This window comes from Choristoneura fumiferana, chromosome 5 (assembly GCF_025370935.1).
Source record: "Choristoneura fumiferana chromosome 5, NRCan_CFum_1, whole genome shotgun sequence".
NCBI lineage: Eukaryota > Metazoa > Arthropoda > Insecta > Lepidoptera > Tortricidae > Choristoneura > Choristoneura fumiferana.
This window is the reverse complement of record NC_133476.1, coordinates 4,957,764-4,972,658: the sequence shown is the minus strand read 5'-3', so window position 1 is coordinate 4,972,658 and position 14,895 is coordinate 4,957,764. Positions and strand designations below refer to the sequence as shown.

The 14,895-nt window shown below is 37.0% G+C and overlaps 1 protein-coding gene across 1 annotated transcript in view; it reads left to right on the top strand.

Moving 5' to 3' along the window:
* LOC141427948 (uncharacterized) overlaps positions 1 to 14,895 on the top strand; it is a 33,143-nt gene that overhangs the window by 17,052 nt on the left and 1,196 nt on the right. Inside the window, exons 12-25 of the mRNA XM_074087558.1 lie at positions 2,239 to 2,336; positions 2,852 to 2,930; positions 3,731 to 3,867; positions 4,796 to 4,862; positions 6,142 to 6,268; positions 7,588 to 7,783; positions 8,263 to 8,423; positions 8,895 to 8,976; positions 9,764 to 9,847; positions 11,329 to 11,467; positions 11,573 to 11,654; positions 12,976 to 13,099; positions 13,317 to 13,388; positions 14,467 to 14,541. Of these exons, the coding sequence (XP_073943659.1) occupies positions 2,239 to 2,336; positions 2,852 to 2,930; positions 3,731 to 3,867; positions 4,796 to 4,862; positions 6,142 to 6,268; positions 7,588 to 7,783; positions 8,263 to 8,423; positions 8,895 to 8,976; positions 9,764 to 9,847; positions 11,329 to 11,467; positions 11,573 to 11,654; positions 12,976 to 13,099; positions 13,317 to 13,388; positions 14,467 to 14,541 (1,523 nt within the window). The remainder of the gene's footprint in view (positions 1 to 2,238; positions 2,337 to 2,851; positions 2,931 to 3,730; positions 3,868 to 4,795; positions 4,863 to 6,141; positions 6,269 to 7,587; positions 7,784 to 8,262; positions 8,424 to 8,894; positions 8,977 to 9,763; positions 9,848 to 11,328; positions 11,468 to 11,572; positions 11,655 to 12,975; positions 13,100 to 13,316; positions 13,389 to 14,466; positions 14,542 to 14,895) is intronic.

Here is a 14,895-nt window from a genome sequence, read left to right as displayed (position 1 = left end):
TCCCAATCCGCACTGGGCCAGCGTGGGAACTATGGCCCAAGGCCTCTTGTTCTGAGAGGAGGCCTCTGCCCTGCAGTGGGACGTATATAGGCTGGAATGATGATGATGATATGAACAACATTATTGTATATCAGGGGTGGCCAACTTTATTAGACCTAAGATCTACTGTTTACTGACGAAACCTTGTTCGATCTACCAATTACATACTTCTTGAAATGTTAAATGAAACATAAATAGTTCTGTATTTATATTTTTTGCCTTGCCACGAACGACTGGGATAATAGCGCGATCGACCGGTTGACCACCCCTGCTGTATATGAACCCGCGCACGACCCGCCCCGCGCCAGCTATCGGTGTGATGTATATGTCGGCGGCCGATCATAAAAAAATAAATCCTAGGCATATCGTTAAACGCCGCCATTTCATGAGCTGGCTAAGGGACATCCGCCAAATCGTTCAAAACTCACCGTTTAACGATTTGGCTAGTGACGTTTAGGCAGATCATGAAATTCCTAGGCATATCATGAAACGCCGCCATTTCATGATTTGGCCAGTTTAGGCAGATCATGAAATTCCTAGGCATATCATGAAACGCCGCCATATCGGTTTTGGTTTTTCGCTGGCCGCTGCCGCGGCACGCTCGGCTCGTGCGTTGTGGTCACAATTCATACTAACCACTCCTCGCTTCGCTCGTCGTAACATTTTTTTTCGTTTTTTCGGCATTTCGGCATTTCGACCCACTCCCGACCCGCTGCTGTCTTTTGTGTGTCTTGCGCTTTACTGTAACAATTAATTCACTGTATGATAATTTATTGAATCAGGCGTTACTTTGCGCAGGTCCATATCAATGAACTAAAATAATTTATTTGCTCACTCGCGCCTTATGATAGTTAAGTTTATGCAAAATATGCAGTTCATCCACCTCCACACTAAGAACACACATAAATCACACAAACCCATCCATCACCACCACCAACCGTACACCATGCTACCAGATGGTAGACTAACAAACCACAACAACCGTTTTTAATTGTCACTGTAATTCCCCTAGTATCCACCTATATTTTTTCTGAAATAAAACAAAACTACCCACAAAATATTAACAAATTTTAATCGCATATTTTGCATAAACTTAACTGTCATAAGGTCCCGGGCGAACAAAGAAAATCTTTTAGTTCATTCACTGTAGGATGCCAGTTTTGCTGTTGTCATGTCAGTTTTTGATAAACTTTAAAAAGTGATGTTACTTTATCGGATGGTAACCTTATTAGAGATTCACGCAGTTATTATTAATCTACCATCAGTCATCACTGTACATTTAGTTTCTAGTTTTTTTTTACCGAACATCAGCAAAACATACAACATAGGTACGCTGGCAAAATTGCTCTCTGATAGACAGAACCATATAAAAAAACTAACTAAGTACTTTACGAATGAATACACCAACGCGTGTCACTAAGGGCCCTCGCCCACGGCGACTTTTTGTAGCGATGCTATCGCGCGTTTTGTAAATGCTCGACAGCATCGCGACTGTATCGATGCAAACGTGCGACGGTTTCGGACGACATCGTGTAGAGAACGGAGGGAGGGTGTGAAGGGAGGGAGGGTGAAGCGCGACAGTAGCACGTTTGTATCGCGACTGAATCGTGGCTATGTGGACGAGGGTACACAGCTAGCGACCGCATCGCGACAGCATCGCTACTGCATCGCTACAAAAAGTCGCCGTGGGCGAGCGGCCTAAGACGCGCATCGACGCCGCAGTGTGCAAAGACCTTTATAGCCACAATTTTTACCACAGTTCGTATTTGGCAGAACTTTCTGTAAAGGATGCTAATAATTTGAAATCAGCCTGCAGTGCCAATATTTTCAGACCAATACAGGCAATTATAAAACGAGCTCACTGCTTCCCCAAAAGATCGGTAACGCACTTATACTACTTATGTTATGGGTGTTCAAGGGTGACGGTGATTGATTTCCATCAGATGTGTCTCCTGGACATTTTCTTTTTATGTTATAAAAAAAATAGTATAGAGATACGTGTTTATTTAGGCCTGAAAATTTTCAGCATAAAGAAAAAAAATAAAAAAAATTTAGACCATAGGCCGTATTGCTTAACGTTTCTGATGCTCGCGATCGCCATCAAATGACAGATTTCGCATACAAAAACTATTATTTGATTGCATACGGCCTCTGGTTTGAGACTAATACGATTCAATGGAGATTTTATTTGCTTTACAGAATTAGGAATTGGTTCACCAGGCAGCTCGAAAGTCATATTGTATAAGGGAATACGAGCTATTACTGCGCGTGTAACTTCTAGACTCGTAGAGAATATGGTAAGTTCTTTTTATAATTAAAATATAGCAGTATTTACAATAACACTTTAGGATTAAGAAGCTCGTAACTGTGTAAAACGTAAACTTTGTCATTTGTCTGTTGGTGCCTGTACTAAACTTGTACAGGTAGGTTTCTAGACTAGGTCAAGTCAGTTTGATCCCACCAAAAACATATTCATGTACAATTTTGCCAAGACGAGACCATATGGCTTGCACTGTCAAAAATTAATCAGATCTCATGTAGAGCCAAGCTTTTCACTCTACACGCCCTAACTTCACGAACACTACACCTTAGTCAACATTTTTAGATATGTATTGGAAACCTCGGTGCGCGAGTCCTACTCGCTCTTGTTTGACTAACATATCAACTGTAAGTTAACCCATAACCAAAGTCAAGACAAATGACTCCATAATATAGGTACGATTTATTTAGGTTGGTTTGTTATAACTTCATATTAATATATCTAACCCGCTTCAAAATCTAAGTTCTTTAATCCGTATGTTTTCTTTTCCAGTCAGAATCCGACTCCCGATACGTCTTTTCATCATGTGTTGCAGTTAAGCTGCCGCCAAAACCGTCAAAAATAACAACGAGTAAGTACACTAACAAATAAATATAACCTCCTCGGTTCAAATTAAATGAGGAATTCAAACCTTAAAGTTATTTCATCCATCAGTCCACTGCCCATAGTAAAGTCACAGCTCATTAGAGCCACCCATCACCCGTAGTTTTACGTTATTCATTAGCAACAGAGTTGACAGCAAGGTGTCATCTATTCGGCATTAGGGTGTCGAGCACTCGACTTTACCCTTTGTGCAGCCTTTAATAACTAGAGAGCGGATTCGAAGTAGCGATTACAAGTTTAATATGGATAAGACTAATAAATAGGATCTATTGTGTTTGACTTGTACAAAACTCCTTTAATTAGAATAAAATCTTTTTCTTTACGTATCTAGTTTGTTGCAAGAATAAGATTTATTGAATTTAATTATCTATAAGATTGCTTTGCTGTAAGTAAGTAATAAGATAACTGTAGTACCAATAAGTAACATGATTATATAATAAATAAATTTATTTATCTATCTAACCAATCGCACTAGTCATATCCATATTAAACTTGTAATCGCTACTTCAAACCGCTCTCTATTATAACACAGAGGGTTCAGAGGACTTGTAAACTTCTGTATTACTCGTATAAGGTTGTTTTATTTAGTAGAAACTACACAGTTTCATTTTTTTGAACTAATGAGATGCATGGTTATCCACAGACTTTTATCAATAATTATCTAAGTAGTAGCAAGCAAGCTATCTATTTCAGCAAATCAACCATAGATAGCGCTGTATCGAACAAGAAGTCTTAACTTTGTGATTAACTCCATGTAAATCTGTACAGGGTTGCTGGTGAAAAATATAATTAATGGCAACAACGCTGAGTTTGACAAAAACGATGCAACTTATAACATAGATTTGTCGACGGGGGGAGTGATTATCGCTAGCAACGAAACGGAATACTGCAAGAACTTAACTATTGTGAGTATTCAATGACATCAGAAAGTTTGCTGCTGTTCTTGGATTGGCCAAATTTAAGCCCTGACTGCAGGGCTACTACGAAACTCGAAACTCGAAATTCGTGTCGTGCGATCCCTCTGACACTTATACTATTTAATACGAGAGCGAGAGGGACGGTACGATACGAACTTCGAGTTTCGAGTTTCGTAGTAGCCCTGCTGTACCCAACGCGAGACAGAATTCAACCTAAGTAATGAACAGACACACGAACAAACAAAAATATTTATTATCTACACAGAGTTCTGTTTTAACGTTCCTAAATTTCATTTAAAACTAGCTGTTGCCCACGGCTTCGCTTCTAACTGTTTCTTTTTTTTTTTTTTGTTTCACACAAACCTGGTCCTGACAATAACGAACACAAAAAAAGAATTATCCAATGAGGGCTATCGCGTATGAATTCACCACTAGAGGCGCTAGTGTAGCGTGAGGTCTCCGAAATGTCAAATCTCTTAGTTTTTGGGTGAGCTACGCGGGTTTATTTATAATTAGAATAATTTTGTGAATATTTTGCAATATCTGAAATTAATTATGGCAAATATGCGTTCCGGGGCAATGAATGTCTGTGTTTTGAGACAGTTTTGTCTTTCGGAAACCTTTGTCCTCCCTTTTTTCCGAACAAAACGGGGACTATGCAACACTGTGGCATGCTCGTTATTTTTATGGTACGGTTTTAAGGTGTATTAAATATGATTTTAATCTAAACTTTGTTTTCACGCCCGTAATAACAGACTTTGAAAGCCATACTTAAAAACCTCACGCAACAGTGCGCCATCTAGTGAGACAAAAAACGATAGCCCTCATTTGGTGCCTTCGTTTGGAAGTTAAGATTGATTTTTATTTATATAGAAGATAGATAGATAAATTTAAATCATCTTATTTTTACCTTCAGAAAAGCACTTCCTTCTTCAGGGTGACTACAAACGTATCTTTGGTTGATGATTTCAAAGTTGCTAAAGGTACGTATTCGTTAATATAATCCACGATTTAACAGCTAATAAAATCCCTAAAAAACCTTTAAAAATACCTTTATATAGGTACCTAAAAAAAAACGTTTTTCCGAATCTATCCAATATGATCAACGATTGTATGTACTAATAGAGTAAATCGGACTTTTTCTCTCCAATTTGCTCTACTACTTTTAGCAAAAACATCCAATCCACCTTACTATACCTCAAAACAGTACCGGGACTGACTGACTGACTGACAGACAACGCACAGCCTAAACTACTGGTGCTAGAGACTTGAAATTTGGAATACATCTCGAGTGTTGTAGAGGTGCACTAAAGAAGGATTTTTTCCAATTCCCACGGGATAGGGAAATATCTAAACTTTTTTCGTTTCTTTGTTTTGTTAGTCGAATCTCTGAAAGTATTGAGCTCAATTTTTTTTTATATTCGACTACAAACAAAGAAACGAAAAAAGTTTGGATATTTCCCTATCCCGTGGGAATTGCAAAAAATCCTTCCTTAGTGCACCTCTACAACACTCGAGATGTATTCCAAATTTCAAGTCTCTAGCACCAGTAGTTTATTCTGTGCGTTGTCTGTCAGTCAGTCACGGTACTGTTTTATAGGTATAGATTTAGTATATTAGAAAATATATTATAAATAGATTTACTAAAAAAAACCTGGACATGCTATTTTTTAATAAAATTTTGTTGCATCATCGAGATAATAAGGCCGCCTATTGCTTACCTTAGAAAATCTCTATGTAGGTATATACTTGTGTTTTCTGTACTGCTTACTGTGTTGGTGTGCAATAAAGAGTTATTGTACCTATTGTATTGTATTGTTTTATATTAACTTAAAGTATGTAACCTATAGAATATGTAGACATTGGGTTAGCTATTGTTTACCTGGACAAACTACTTACTGGGTTGCCAGGTATAAATTTAAACAGTTATGTCGATGACAATACTTTCACTCGATTCGATAATAAGAACGAATTATATATCAATCTAAGTGTTGTTTTATTGTGAACACGTTGATATAGGGTTGCTTGCATTTAATTAAAAATCATTAAAAAATATTTTAAAAATTAGACTGTTCAGGATTTTTTTTGCAAAACCATTTCTAATATATTTTCTAATATACTAAATTCATTATAAAATACATTTCATTTTATTATCAGACCGGTGAAGATCTTTTCAAGTTCGGATCATCTACTAGACTGCTTTTTCCCATGTGAATAATAGCACGGGCCATGTTGCAAAATGTTTCAATTGTTTTTTTTTAGATTTCCAAAGCACGTGGGTCACATTGAGTGCTCAGAGCGATTTGGGCAAACAAGTGCAGTTTACGTGCAGATGCAACGACACGAGTTGCACGCCGGACTACATTGTGACCGTGCAGAGATCTGAGAGGTACGAACTTAAGGATCGAACGATAAGGATAATGACGTGTGAAATAATGCACTGAGTATCTTCCGGCCTAGAGAGTCTACAGTTGTAAGTTATGTGGGGCTCTCTTCTTGAGGGAGTACTTATACAGTGTGGAAAAATAAGTCTGGCCCTGGAAGGAAACTACCTTAAATACTTAAGTTGGCTCATTTTACGTAAAGGAGACATTCCTTTATTTTTGAAAAAAAAAAATGCATTCGAATACTTTCTACAACTCGCTTACCTCGCCCGGGACTCGAACCAATTAAAAATAAAGAAAAAACAAACACTCGCTATTTTATTATAAGTAGTAATCGATAGGATTATTATTCAAAATAAAATTTATTTAAAAAACATTTGGTCTTACTCTGTCTGTCGTACAAGATATCCATGAAGAATAGCTATTTAGTACACAAGTTCTTTAATGAACATTACCTAGTACTTATTGTTCATTTCAAACAATTTATCAGTTTTTTATAAAGGCCCTGTCGTCCCGGTTGGTCGACGCTTCTGGGGACCCAAGAGCTGGCGCGTACTTATCCCAGCGGATCTCACTTGCGATCCAAAGGGTAACGCGGCCAGCGTCACGGGAACCCTGCCACAGGCAGATCTTTTAGACGGGGTATTCTTTTTATAATTTTCATTGTTACAGTTAGTTAAGTTATCTTAGGTTAGTTCTTTTTTATGTATGTAAACTCTTACTCTGTCAACGTACAAGATATCCATGAAGAATAGCTATTTAGCACACAAGTTCTTTAAATTATTCTACTAATTACTGTTCATTTCAAACAATTTATCAGTTAGATAATTTAAGTGTAACAAATTGATAATAAAATAAAGTTAATGTTACTCGTAGATTTTACGATCATTTTTATTTTTAAGACCAAATGTTTGTTAGAGAAATTTTATCCTGAATAATAAACCTATCGATATAATAAAATAGCAAGTCTTTGTTTTTTAATTTCATTTATTTCGAGTCCCGGGCGAGGCAAGCGAGTTTCAGAAAATCTTTGAATGCAGTTTTGTTTCTTTTTAAAAATAAAGGAATGTCTCCTTTAAGTAAAATGAGCCAACTTAAGGATTTAAGGTAGTTTCCCTCCAGGGTCTGACTTATTTTTACACGCAGTATATCCACTGAAAGCACACTCTGGTGCTTGACCATTCTGCCGTTATGAATACGCCATGGAATAGCGGACATTCAGCCCTGAGGGTATGCGGTGTGCAAAGACGGCAGACTTCACTTGCACCCTAATTCTGCCCAATTCATGACATATTTACTATAATTACGCCATTTCACTCCCCAGTAACGCAAGCACGTACGTCGTCGGTTCTTCTACCCTGGAGAACGTGACTATCTCCGTCCACAATCGTGGCACGATGGGCTGCAACAGCTGTTTGATGGTCCGCGTGAGTGGTACGCGCGTGGATCTAATCCAGTGCCATGAAGAAAAAGGCGTGTATGAATGCGCGATGCCGGACCCTTTTAGGGGAAATAAAACTGTAAGGGGCAGTGATGCTGTTTCCGTCTATTCGAACAAAACAAACTGAGACGGCATCACATTTATCCGTTAAATAAATTTAATCAATTGATGGTAATTGTAATAAATAGGGTTTTCTAATATTTTGTCGAAAATACCCAACTGTTTCGCATGGACGAACGATTTTCTCTGTATTTCAGGATTATTATAAAACTAAACTTACCTAACCTATATGGTTCTACAGGGTAGTCCTGAAATATATCCGGAATACTTAACAGTTAAAAAACATCCATACGAAACAGCTGGCAAATGAAATATTATTATTTGAAAAATGCGAAAAATGACCTTTTTTAAAGACAGTTGGAATCCTTCATGACGTTTAGAACGAATCGTATTATGGCGTGACTGAGATATAACAAGCTACTTTCGCAGCACAGCATTTTTTTATAATAGTCTTTTTTCCGTATTTTACCTCGTTTTTATCTAGTATTCTTTTTTCAGCACATAATTGATCTCGTACTACGGATGGATAGATTAAGCAATATCGACAAAGGTTTTACAATCGATGTAGAGGTTCGCAAAAATTGCGATAATCCAGGAGTCATGCAAGAACCAGTCACGGTTGATTACGTATTTAACACTGATGCGGTCCTTCTTAATGGGTACGTGGACACTTATTGATGCAATTCTGTTACCCAAGCATGGACGAGTAAACTAAATGAAAGGGCTTATTTTCCTAAAGAACTTTAGAACTGATTATTTTTAAATTGTTTTTGAAATTTTCAGAACTAGCTCTGTAGGATATGGTGCACTGGTTGTAATAAAAGATAATTTTAGACTGACTGAACACTTCTTTACTGGTTTAGGGAAATGAAATACAGCTTTTAGATATTAAAATTACTTGTTTCTCTAGATCACAAATTAACAATTTAAAGAGCTCTGTTGGCCTGACAGATGAGAACAAAAACCACTCGCTCGCAGGCCTCGCGGCGATGTTTTTAACATAAGGGCAAGTACAGCCGAGCGCGTCGCTAACAAGCTCTTTCATTTGATATCATAGCATCTTTTTTGTTTTTTTAATCTTATAAATTGCCCTCAAAATTCACGTTTTCATCATATAATTTCTTTCGCAGAACTTCTATGAACGCCAACATTACGGATACGCAACTAAAGGATGAGACCAAAGAAAATATATCTGACGACCAGATATACACTGTAATAACTTTTTCTTTACCTATTTGAGAATACAAGCGTGCTTAATTGAGGTAAACTTAGCATGCGCTTTCATGGAAGCGGAACGGAAGAGTCCAATATAGAATTCAACTTCTTCCCCGCTCCCCTATGTGATAATAAGATGCATCGACTATTCAGGAAGGCCGACTAACAGGCCACATTTATATTCGGGGAAATTCATTGAATACATTTACATTCGGGGAAATTAAGTACATAGATATACTATTGAAATAGCACTATTTACCTACAAGAATTTCTTTGCTCACCCGCGACCTTATGATACCTATATTTATACCTAGCTAAGTTTATGCAAGATATGCGTGTAAAGAAATTTTTAGTTCATTGATATCGCCTGATTCAATAAATTAGCACTACCTAGTTAGCTGTTTATCTACGCAACAATTCTGAAACCCAACGTAACTTTTTCATAGTAATTGTAAATCCCTTCAAACAGTTAAACTATTCTTCTCCACTACCTTAGATCATTTTATTTTATAAACTAGGCTTCGCCCGCCTGGGATTGTTATCGCGCGCTGTTGTTCTCGTAAAAAGTAGCCTATGTAACTCTCGGGCCCTTAACCTATCTCTTTCTCTATGACGTGAAAGACGGACAAACATACAAACACACTTTCGTATTTATAATATTAGAATGTGATTAGTATGGATTTTTAGTCTTTCCGAAAAATAATTCCTTGTTCTGCTATTTTTCTTACATAAAAAATCTATTTACTTATACATACACACATTTTATTTTATTCACATTTTTCAGATTACAAACACGGAGACGGTGACTTGGAAAAATGTATGGGCTAATATAACTGCACTCAAGAAACCCTACAGTCAAAGTTTCAATGTAAGTTTTATATTGTAATATTGTATGTAAAAAATCGAATGGGACACCATTGTAGTTGTGGTTGCATATTTGATGACGACAATTTACAAGTATGTCTCATTTATGGGTTAAAAAAAAGTTCGTTCATATTCTACTGTAACATCGTAAAGAAATCTCTACTCTCTAGTCTCTATTGTGTAAATATTTTGTATTTGTGCGTCTTCTGTATTAGTGAATAAATGTATTCTTTTTTTACTATACGAAACAGGGTTTTGTTATGTTTAAGAAATCATCCTTCAGTAGATATAATCCATATCCACCATCGATTTTTAAGTAACGAAAAATTTTTTCCTTTTGATTCATTTCATACCTCAATCAATCAATTCAGCCCACATCCACCCGCTGCTGAGTAAATACCTCTTCATTTTCACGCCACCTTGCCCGGTCCTATGCCAGTCTCATCCATATTTTACCTACTCGTACCTTTACATTACTACTAATATACAGTGTGTTACCGGCTGCCGGGCTTTTTTTAAGGGAGGTAACGCATTTCTGTAACTTTTCCATGACATTAATTTAATTAATAAACTGAAATTCAGACCTTGATAACTTTCTAACAAAATACGGTATTAAATCAAATTTTGACTATTTTTTATATGTTTTATAAATTAAAACTACACAATGCCTGTTATCGAATAGAAAAACAATTTTTAAGCTACCTTTACAAATAACAAGTTATACAGGTTAAAATTCAAGATTAGACAGAGGAGACATACTAGCTTGTGACGTCACACGCCAGTAGCCATACTTGCTGCATAGAGAAAAGCGTTGAGAAAGAGACAGGTATATAGCTTTTTCAAAAAATCACTATAAATCCAATTTTCAACCGATTTAAATTTCTCTTCTGCTAACACTGTCTGATTATCTATAATTTCATAATAATATTAAATTGGCAAAATCATAAGTTGTCAAACACCGTATTATAATTACCAGCAAAGTAAATTGACAAGTAATAATCAAAGTATCTGTCGGCTGTCATTTACACTTACTTGACAATTTACTTTGCTATACACTGCTGGCAACGATAATTTTGTTACGAAGTTAACAAAGTCTGAATATGTTAGTTTATTAATTAAATTAATGTCATGGTTTAGTTACAGAAATACATTACCTACTAAACTCCCTTAAAAAAACCTGGCTGCCGGTAAGACACTGTACGAGTATACAATAATTTAAAAAAAAAACTACTATAGAAAAATAAAACTACTATGTGGATTGGATGACAATAAGTGTATAGTCAGCAAGTCAAACTCGTTTTATTTTATTTTTAAGAAATATTTATTTTACAATAATTTCAAATTTGTATCGTAAAAATTGTAAACGCTGGAAAAAGGAAAATACTCAACACATATTTTCTGATGAAATATCCTTTGTTACAAAATGGGGTTAATATTGGTGGTGGACATTGGAAAACCGCTTAAATTTTCCGTTTTTTTTTTCAGATTTCAATTCAGCAAAAGGTACTTGTATGTATCGAAAGCAACGATACTGAAAAGTTCTATTGGCACTGCCCTATAACTCTGAAACCAAATTCGACCACTAAAATCACTGTGACAACCACTATTATTAAAAAGGAGATTGGTAAGTTAAACAAAAGCTACGCATTCTCTAACCAGACACTTATTGCATGCCAAGTAAAGATTGCTTGCATTTTCAGACATACCTTATATTTGTCTTCTTTTACAGCAGACAATACGCAAGATTGGCCAATAACTGTTGTAACCCAACTATCGCTAGAACTATTGCCAGATGTTATTATTCACAAAGAGTAAGTTACTACTAAATGTTTTTATAAATCATGCTTTCGGAAATAGTACATTGTGTCTTAAGGGCGGTAAATAAGGAATTACGAACGAGAGTCTATTAGAAGCCCGAAGTCGAAGACTGAGGGCTTTAATGAGTCGATGTTCGTAATTCTAGTACCGCCCGTGCGACATACAATGTTTTTCATCACATTTGCGAGTAAAATTTTATATTTGTAAAAGAAAAAATATAATTGTTCCAAATATTGGCGATACCTTAGGCTGTGCTCTTGGCAGCGCCGCCCTCCCCCTACCTCAGCATGTGCCTGAGCCGCGTGTGCATGTGGTCCTGCAGCAGCGCGCGCAGCAGTATCAGTACGGGCATTTACTCATTTACCGACCACGGGTTTCATGACAAGCACATTAAGGTCGAGGGTTTTATTTGGGGGGTTGCAACCAAGGTAGCCTGCATGTTACGACACTGTTTACGAGCAAGTGTGATGAAAAAGTATTTACGCGTGCGACTGAGCATTGCTTGAAGTTTTTTTTGTTAATCTTTTTTTCTGAGAAGATACTTATTTGTAAAACATAATCTAATTACCTAATATTTAAAAAACCGGCCAAGTGCGAGTCGGACTCGCGCACGAAGGGTTCCCTACTATTATCTATCATCATCCCAGCCTATATACGTCCCACTGCTGGGCACAGGCCTCCTCTCAGAACAAGAGGGCTTGGGCCATAGTTCCCACGCGGGCCGAGTGCGGATTGGGAACTTCACACACACCATTGAATTGCTTCGCAGGTTTGTGCAGGTTTCCTCACGATGTTTTCCTTCACCGCAAAGCTCGTGGTAAATTTCAAATGTAACTCCGCACATGAATTTCGAAAAACTCAGAGGTGCGAGCCGGGGTTTGAACCCACGACCCTCTGCTTGAGAGGCGATAGGTCAAACCACTCGGCCACCACGGCTTCAACTATTATCTATACAACTTAGCTATCATAAGGTCGCGGGTGAGCAAAGAAATACGTTTAGTTAATTTTTTTTATTCGACTGGATGGCAAACGAGCAAGTGGGTCTCCTGATGGTAAGAGATCACCACCGCCCATAAACATCTGCAACACCAGGGGTATTGCAGATGCGTTGCCAACCTAGAGGCCTAAGATGGGATACCTCAAGTGCCAGTAATTTCTCCGGCTGTCTTACTCTCCACGCCGAAACAAAACAGTGCAAGCACTGCTGCTTCACGGTAGGATTAGCGAGCAAGATGGTGGTAGCAATCCGGGCGGACCTTGCAAAAGGTCCTACCATCTGCATTACATCTTTTAAACTTATGTTAATAATTATAGGTTGAAATCAGTTATGATGATCTTCAAGGAGTTGTCATTTAGTCAAAATAAAACGCTTATGATAAGCATCGGGTTGATTTTGGCTCTGATTTTGCTACTGATTCTCGGCTTCATACTTTACAAGGTGAGTAAACTACAAATTTACTAACTTCGAGACGCGCGAGTTTATTGATATTAAAAATGCGTAGGAATTAACTAACGTTAAGTTACGTTAGAAGTTAGACGAATGTTGGTTAAATTATGGAAAGGTACTTAATTTTGGGTGTAATCATTATTAAAAAGAAGTAATTTTGTATTATATGATTAATTATAGTTTTAAAAATATATTTTTAATTTTTCAGCTTGATTTCTTCAAAAGAAAAAACAAAGAAGAGCTGAAAGCGCTCAAAACGGAATTCCGAAGGCGGAGTACGGTAAATAACCATAAATTATTGATACTCTCTAAATAACACGTAACGAAACAAATAATTTAAATTTGCCTCCACTCCGCGTAATGTTGCGGTAACCCGCTGTTTTTCAGTGGGTTGTTAACCGACTTAAAAAGGAGGTCATCAATTCGACCCGTATGTATGTAATTAGGTACTGTCAGAATTTTTTGTGTATTTTAATCTATACAGCGTCTAAACAAGTGCGCAGAATGTCAAGTGTATGTAAGTTTGTCGACGCATATCTCAAAAACTGTAATTCAGATTTAAAAAATATTGTTTATGTTGGACTAGGACAGGGATGGGGAAACTTTTTCCTTCGCGTGCCAATATATACTAACGAAATATATGGCGGGCCAAGATGTTGCATTTTTGGCTATTTGATTTATTGAAATAAGTAATATAAATATTGATATCTATTTTCTAAAACACAAATTTATTGTGCAATAAGTTTTTTCGATTTTCGCTCATCCCGCCCGCGCTCGCGAAATTTCTAACAATACGAAATCTTCTCTTGATTTTTGTTTGATGGTCGCGGGCCGGATTTCAAGCCTTCGCGGCCGGAGATGGCCCGCGGGCCGCAGTTTCCCCATACCTGGACTAGGAACTATAGTCTAAATATTTTAGGAAACAGTGCAAGCTTCAAACAAACAAAATAAAAAGACATGAGAAAAAATAATTAAAAAATCGAGTCTTCTTCAAAACTGTATCTAACTAAAAAGGCAAAACTAATTAGCTGTCAAAAAAAACTGAAGTAAATAAATAAATCAACTATTTGTTTGTGCCAATAATCAGCCAAATAAGTGTTCTACCAATTTTTAAACAAGTTCCTATCAAATAAATATGTCGCTAAAGTCGAACTTTCAAGTTGACAGACCCGACTATTGGCATTATTGTTTTATGACATGCAAACAATTATCAGCTTTAGGGTGGTAGACCACATATCTGGCTGATGGTACCTATATTTATTTACACAGGCACGGCCTCAAAGAAATAAGTAGGTAAGTTTAGCATATATAATTTTTATGGTGTTAAGCTAATTAACAATTAATCTTTTATTTTTCAGCGTCGGAATACAACAGCGTCTTCTGACGATGGAAATCCTAATCTAAATCCGGAACGTGTTTCGCACTTCGATTTAGTGAGTATAACTACCTACGAGTAATCACTATCACTGTTTATCAATAGAGAAGAGACTCAAAAGTATTTTAGAGCCATTATGCGCTCTTTATCATCATCATGATTAGCCTTAGAACACCTTGGAACGCCACAATGAACACCTTGCCACTTGCATCCACCAGTTTCCCGCAATTCTCACGATGTCGTCAGTCCACCTGCCAACGTTTCGTCTTCCGGTCCGTGGTTACCATGCGAGTATTTTTCTCCCTTAACGGTTATCAGTTCTGTTTTTGGAGTGATTTGGCCCGCTCATTGCCATATTAACTTGCTTACCTACTTTTCCAGCTGTACTTTTCCAGCTATATCTATATCTACA